Here is a 7,677-nt window from a genome sequence, read left to right on the forward strand (position 1 = left end):
ACCAGCCTCCACTGGTTAGACTACAATTCCCACTATGGTGATGGGAATTATAGTCCAACACACCTGAAGGGCACCAAGTGGTATTTGCTTGGGGTCCAGTTTTTCTAATTGTAGAGTTGACTTTAGTTCAAAAGCCACTTTTTTACAGAAAACGCTGCTTGAAGCTGTTCCCCATACACAGAGATAGCCCTAAATCTGCAAAATTAAATTCAATTTCTCTTGCCAATTAGACATTCTGTACTACTAATACAGCTGCAGAGACATAGTTGGGTTAGTCTGTAGACCAAGAGAAAAAAGTCCTACTACTCCCAGCATGGCTGGCTGGGGCATGATGGGAGTTGTAGGACTGTTTTCTGTCTGAACATACATATAGGATTGCATCCAAAAAAGCCTTAAAGTCAAACAGATTTATTAAGGCATATGCTTTTTGTGGACATATGCCACCATAAATTTGTAAGCCTTTAAGATGCTGCAAAACTCTGTTTTGTACTATAATACAGATGATTCTATATATGGTAATACGTAAACAAATTCATCCACCTATGCTCACATTCAATTATTTTTCCAGCAATCAGATATGTTTTCCAGGTTCTCATGTTATACTGCAGTATTTAATAGTAGTCTTTACTGTCAGAAGACTATAATCTGACTAAAAAGAAGAAGAAAAAACCTGTTCACACACACTCACAAACCTGCCGAAGTCTGTGCCATTCACAGCAGCTTGAGTTGTAGAAAGCAGCCAGTGAAAGTTGTTGCAGTATGGAGATAAATATGATTACTTCTTAATATCTGTAGATCAGATATTAACTTATTGTTAGAAGTGCTGGAGCTGATAGAAAAGGTACCACCTATGTATATGGCAACATGGATGAATAGGTCTAGGGCATCGGAAGGCATTTTGTGTGAATTTGGTTAGCATAAGGCCTGGTAGCCCCTTGCTTCTGCTGTTCTAGAGCCTGAACAAACACGGAGGGGAAGGGAACCCAACAGATCACTGCAGGGATTGGGGTTAGGTTTACCACCCTTTTTCCGGCAGGGCCTTTTTCCGGGTTGCATATCGGACAAAAATTCAATAGGAATTGCTTATCTCATTATTGTGTTGTCATGCCATAGAAAGTTGCACCTGTTTAATTTCTGCCTGTCAAAGAGCAGGCAAAGGTAGGTACCCTAAGGTTCTGATGCAAGCATCAGGTATCCAAGATAGGATATGCAAGTTCTGATTTATCTGCTGAGGTATAAAACTGTGGAAAGGGATATGTTGATGGAAAATAGATAAATATGTGCATGTTAAAGGAGCCAGTTGTAAGGAGCCAGTCAAACATTTATTATAAACCGCAGAGAAACCATTATAGAATTGGGGAAGAGCTGTAGCTAAGTAGTACAACACCTGCAGGCATAAGGTCCAAGATTCAGTTCTTGGCATCTCCAGTTAATGGGATCTGCTATCTACCAGAATAAATAGGACTGGATGGATCAATGGTCTTAATATAATAAAACTTTACACATTTACAAAACAATTTAGAGAAAGGGCAAGATGATTTCTGGAAATGTCTTAAAGTAATAATAACCAATAATAATATTATACTCCCATAAGAATACTGTCTGTCTCAGAACTCATTTATGCAATTAACTCGTGACCTCATGAATAGTGGAAGCTTCTGAGAGCCAGTGTGGTGTAGCGGTCAGAGTGTTGGATGGGGAGTCAGGAGATCCGGGTTCTAGGCCTCACTCGGCCATGGAAGCTTACCGGGTGACTTTGGGCCAGTCACAGACACTCAGCCCAACCTACCTCACAGGGTTGTAGTTGTGAGGATAGAAGTGGAGGATCATGTACACCGCCTTGGGTTTCTTGGAGGAAAAAAGGCAGGATATAAATGTAATAATAAATAAATCTGTTCTTTTGTTTTCAGGAATGGTTGCTCATTGATTTTAAAAACCACAGCTGATGTAGAGTTCTTCCCACCTCCAATTCTTGACACTTCGTGCTGATAATTTGAAGTTGGAAAGGAGTTTTCCAAGTGTGGGTGACTCATGATTTTCATAGGCTGGAGACATCGGCTGCCTCACTTATGGGGTGGGGACATCTTCCAAAAAAGTTTAAAGCAAAAGAATCACAGCAGCTCTTTGCTCTGGAGCTGCTGCCATCGGAAGACTTCGGGAAGACCCCTGGATCCAGAAATGCGAACGTTTCTGGAGGAGAACACAGAAGTCGTCAGCCGTGGGAGCCTCACGCCAGAAATACGCTTGCGACTTCTGACACCCCAATGCCGATTTTGGCACGAGAAAGGTGCCGTATGGCCATATGGGGACCCCTACTGGGCAATCTACTGGCCAGGAGGCCAGGGACTATCTAGGTATAGCACACCATGAGCACTCTGAGGCTTACATCAGCCGTGTCAAACCTCTTTCAGCCCGAGGCCCAAATTAAATTTTCAAGAAGCTTTGGTAGTTGTTTTGGGGCAGGGTGGAAAGGCAAAAGGTGGTTGGTTGGTCAAAAGGCAAAAGAGATGGGTTTTTTTAAAAAAAGAAAGTTCCCAGCATATTTTAGCTTGAAGCTTGTAATGCCAGTAAATAAGCATTAGGAGTGGCATTTAAATGTTTTAGAATGGGAAAGAAATGGCACAAAAGCCAAGAATCCACGAAATAACCCATGGTCAGGGGAAGGGGGGTTTCTGGGTAACCCCAGAGGGCTGGATTGGGGACTCAGGCAGGCCAAATTTAGCCCAAGAGCCTGTAGTTCAACGCCCATGGTTTGGCTTTGCAACCTGCACAGCAGGAGACAAGCTTCTCGGCAAGGAACGCTGAAGTAGGCTGCTGCAACAAACTTTGCCATCAACATTGTTTTTATTCTTGTTTTTTCAAAATATACTCAGATACCTTCTTGATAACCCCAAGGTTGTCAGAATGAAGAGCATTCTAGATCTTGGAAGCGGTTGCGGAGCGACAGCCATAGCGGCCATGATGAGTGGCGCATTGCAGGTTGTGGCCAACGACATTGATCCTGGTAAGGTTATTTCCTTCAAGTGCGGGAGAGAAAAAGTGGAGGCAAGCAGCTTGCGCACACTTTGCCAGGCAACCGATTCACGGCCTTGCATCAGACCTACAGGGAGAAGCACCCTGCACCCAAAGATACTGCTAGCCTTCCACTAACACTCTGCCCCCAAATCTGCTTTCCTACTCCTTCACACAACATACCTTAAAGAACTCAAATGTGAAATTGCTGGTCTTCCAACAAAAATATCTAACATGTTGCTAAGTTCAGCCTTTGTACCAGGACTGGAGAATGGCCAATGTAATGCCTTTTTTTTAAAAAAAAAAAAATGACCTGTTGGGGGAGCCAGGAAATTACAGGCCTCTTAGCTTAACATGTTTCAGGTAAATTGGTTGAAAGCATTTGTGGAGGTTTGGGCATGGCATGCTCCTGCCTTTGCTCCTAGCCGAGGATGGACCAGCTGAAAGTGAGCACAGCTGGGGTATGTGAGGCTCATGGTGGTGTCTGGGCATCTGATATGCCCCTGACCCCTTTACTGGGATTTAAATGTCAAGCAAAGTAAGCCGAAGGAGTAGTGATGGGGATTGGGGAAGCAGCAAGGAAGAGGGAGCTTCTGAGGACATTTGTCAAGAAGTTAGTGACATACTTGGCTCTTTGTGTGTGTGGAAAGAGGGGAACCAAGTGGGGAGATTCTGAATTCATGGGTCCAGTGGCAAGCCAAGTTTGGAAAGAAAGAAAGGAGTAACATCAGTGTTCCTTGGAAGGGGGAAAGAAAGAAAGATAGCAGTAGCAGTTGAAGGGTGAGGAGTTATATTACGTTTTTAGTTAGTGAAAATTGCTGCAGAAAAGTCCTGTGATGAGCCAGGCTTCTTAACCTTGATGGAAGGGTGAGAAGGATTCAAACACTTTCTCTGAGTTAAAGAGCAAGAGGTGGGTTTTGAGGGTTTTCCCTTAAGATTAAGAATATCTAACTCCCCCCACCCCACCAAGCCAGCCAGCCATTATTAAAAATAAAATTAGTAAGCTTATTGAAGGACAAGCCCTGCTGAAAAAGAATCAGCATGGCTTCCAGAAGGGTAAATCCTCTCACTACCCTTTTAGAGTTCTTTGAGAGTGTCAGTAAACGTGTGGACAGTGTGAAGAACATGGGAAGCAGCTGTTGCCTGCCTTATAAGGTTGTTCTGAGTTGCAGTTAATTTCTACACAGAAACACCACTTGGCCCTGTTATCAGGAGCGATTGGATCCCCTGAAACTTCAAGGCTGCAGCTAATTGAATGAGTGATTACAGCTGCTCTGGTGAGAACAGTCTGTTCTGTGAGAAATTTCTGGCGGTTGGGAGGGGGAAACTGAAGGAGCAGCTGGGGGTTGGATTGGTTGAGCCAGTCGGCCCACCGACCAGGGCTGGGAGCATAAGACGAGCTAGCACCTTGAACCATTTGTCTTCTAGGACCCTCAAGGTTCTGAGAGTGTGTTTTGTCTGACTGGAGCTGGAAGCCCCCTGCGGGTGATATATTAGGCAGGCAGGAGTCTCGTTATTTTCTGCTTGGTTATTTTTGACACTGCTCTTTAACTACCACATGCTCCATTTTACTGTACCTTTTATTGTTTTAATTGGCATCACTGCTTTTTTTTTGGGTATTCCTTTTAAAGTTAACTATTTTTCCCCTTTCCCCCTTCTTTCATAAACCCCCCCCCCCCACTTAATAAACGGCTTTAAAGCCTTAAACCAGTGTGGTTTGTTTCAAGGTAACTCCTGGTGCTAAGTCCAGTGTTGGCTGGCTTGAGGTGGGCAGCTGGTTAGTTGGGAATTCACCTGATCTACCTTACAGGGAGAGTGTAGGCCTGTACTCTTTCATCACAGACAGGGGTGATCCAGTGGACGTTTTTTAGTGGGATTTCTAAAAGGCTTTTGACAAAGTCCATCACCAAAGACTCCTGAGCAAACACAGAAGTTATGGAAAAAGAGGAGAGGTCTTCTTATGGATCAGTAGCAGGTTAAAGAACAGAAATCCGAAAGTAGGAATAAATGGTATTTTTTTTCAATGAATAGATGAAAACAGTGAGGTCCCTGACAGGATTTATTTTATTATCTTTATTTTAAGAGATATTGAACATAGGCTGCCTGGAAACATGGGTTCCTGCAGTACTTTGCATCAATATTTCTCAAATCCCCACAATTGTAGGTGAAGGAAGAACCGAAGATATATGCCCAGAAGGATTGACTTCACTCAAAGACTCACGAATTCTATGAAACAGATATAGCTTCAAATCATTTATTAAAGTAATTTAAGAAAAGTTAAACACACAAATCCTCCATTCAGGAAAGTTAAAACATACTTACAAAGTCTAATGGCTTCAGAAGACAAGAAACTCATTGAGCTAACACTACCTTACAAGCAACAATGAACAATATACGACAGAAGGCAACAACACTCTCAGGAAAGACCATGGTCTCAGGCCTAGCAACTAGGCCAAGACCAGCACTGAACTCAGTTGAGGTTTTGATGGATGGAGAAAAGAAAGAAGACTGACTTTTCCCTGTGCGTTCCTTCCTAAATACCCATTTTTACATCCCACTCCTCTTATTGACATATCAGTTCTTTGAAATTATTGGACCACTTCATCTCTAAGGCTGCCCTTTTCCAGGGAAACCTCCTCCCTCTTACCATTGGTTGTTTACGCCAACTAACGGTTAAGGTTCTTGTGGTTAAGCTGTTTACTTCTAAGGAAGTTAAGTTCTTGGTAGCCCTTTCTCACTTCTTTTCTGCAACTGCCAGATGTTAACTCAACCCACAGTTTGGCCTCTCATAACCTTATTACCATCTCGACTTCCTTTTTCGTAAAGACACCTGGCATCTGTCACAAGCTTTGTCAGCTAATATATCTTTGATACTATTACAGATTCGTTCCCTTTATATGTATGCTTTTCTTAAAGCCCTCAAGCCTAAGCCTCTATTATCCCTAAAGTATATGTGTAAGTGTGCACCCTACTTGCCCTGTTGCTCGCCCAGCCTAGCTTACACCGATGCACTTATGACAAACCCCCTTCCTTGATTTATGAAGAATATATAAAACCCCTCATCCCATAGGGATCTGTATTGGGGATCAATGCTTTTCAATTTGTAAGTGTTCTGGATTTCCAAGTAAACAATTTGTGCACTGATATTTTTATTGTTGTTGCCTTTTATCTCAGTTGCCGCAGCTGCCATGGTGCTAAACTGTGAATTGAACAATGTGGATCCCTTCCCTGTTGTAACTGAGAACTTGATTGGTAAAGAGCCAGACAGATGGGATCTTATTGTCCTAGGGGACATGTTTTACAGTGAAGAGCTTGCTGACAGCCTTCACCAGTGGTTGAAGAAATGTACCCAGGTCCATGGAACTGAAGTGTTGATTGGGGATCCTGGCCGGCCATATTTTGTGACCCATCAGATTCAAAGACAGTTGCACAAAGTCAGTGAGTATGCCCTCCCCCAATTAACACAGCAAGAAAACAATGGCTCAACAAGTACTATGGTCTGGCACTATCAGCCGTGACTCTCAATGGGTCCCAGAATCAGAAATACTGGATTGCTTTGTTAGTTGAACTACTTTGACTCTGTTTCTGGCAGTTCAAATTCTTGCTGGTGCCAATATATACCCTCAAATATGCTCGTGACTCAGTGTGGATTTGCACCAGTGGAAGATGCAGCTGCACAGAGTAAGACAACAGCTGAGAACAATAGCTTAAAAGAAGAAAAATACTTTGTCTTACAATGCCTACCTTAGTCAATGTAAATAAAATGTTTGCATGCCAGTATGTGACTGAGATTTTATTCTTTACAAATAGCTGTTTACATAAAATAAAATGATTTTTACTCATGGAGGATCATTCTATCAACAGCTGGTGGCCTTGATAGTTAAATCAGAGGCCAGTATACTTCTGAAGGCTAGTAGCTGTGGAGCAACTTCTTCACACAGCCATAGTTAAACAATGGAATTCACTACCACGAGATGTAGTGATGGCCACCGATCTGGATGGCTTTAAGAGGATGAGAAGGCTATCAATGGCTACTAGTCCTGATGGCTATATGCTGCCTCTACTACTAGAGGCTGTGTGTTTATGTACATTAGTTGCTGGGTTTCCTGTGGGCAGCTCGTTGCCCACTGTCTGAACAGAGTGCTGGACTGATGGACGCTTGGACTGATCCAGCATGGCTCATCATATTCTTAACAGCTCATGAGTTATTTCGGGGTTGTTTCGCTATCAGGACTAGTAGCCACTGATAGCCATGGTGATCATGCAAACTGGGCCATTGTCAAGAAATCTGGCACCGTATGTTTTTACCAACTGGAACCTAAAACAAAGCCCAATTCTTTATAAATCAATACTGGTATGAGTTGCCCTTGGGTTTTTTGTTTTGCTTGCAATAATATTCTGAAATTATCATTTTGTTTTAATGTATTGGGGCCAACAGTCAAGAACAGTCCTAAGAATATTTACTAGAGAGGAATTCCTATTGAATTCAGTTGGGCTTACTTTTGAGCAAACATGCACATTCTACAAATCATCCTAAACCTGCAACAGTAATCACATATTACTTAAACCAACCTTATTATGCAATTTCCTGAAACAAATGAATTCTTGACATATTAATAAACAATTTCCAGGTTTCAGGAATATCCATACTTCAATGACAGCAGC

The 7,677-nt window shown here is 42.5% G+C and overlaps 1 protein-coding gene across 1 annotated transcript; it reads left to right on the forward strand.

The window, feature by feature from the left end:
* The first annotated feature begins 1,991 nt into the window (after nucleotides 1–1,991).
* Nucleotides 1,992–6,990, forward strand: ETFBKMT (electron transfer flavoprotein subunit beta lysine methyltransferase). Its single transcript, XM_063134948.1, has 3 exons — nucleotides 1,992–2,354; nucleotides 2,874–3,004; nucleotides 6,187–6,990. Exons 1-3 carry the CDS (start codon nucleotides 2,032–2,034, stop codon nucleotides 6,528–6,530), a joined length of 798 nt encoding a protein of 265 aa, XP_062991018.1. The 5' UTR covers nucleotides 1,992–2,031; the 3' UTR covers nucleotides 6,531–6,990.
* The last annotated feature ends 687 nt before the right edge of the window (nucleotides 6,991–7,677 follow it).

Source organism: Elgaria multicarinata, chromosome 9 (assembly GCF_023053635.1).
Source record: "Elgaria multicarinata webbii isolate HBS135686 ecotype San Diego chromosome 9, rElgMul1.1.pri, whole genome shotgun sequence".
NCBI lineage: Eukaryota > Metazoa > Chordata > Lepidosauria > Squamata > Anguidae > Elgaria > Elgaria multicarinata.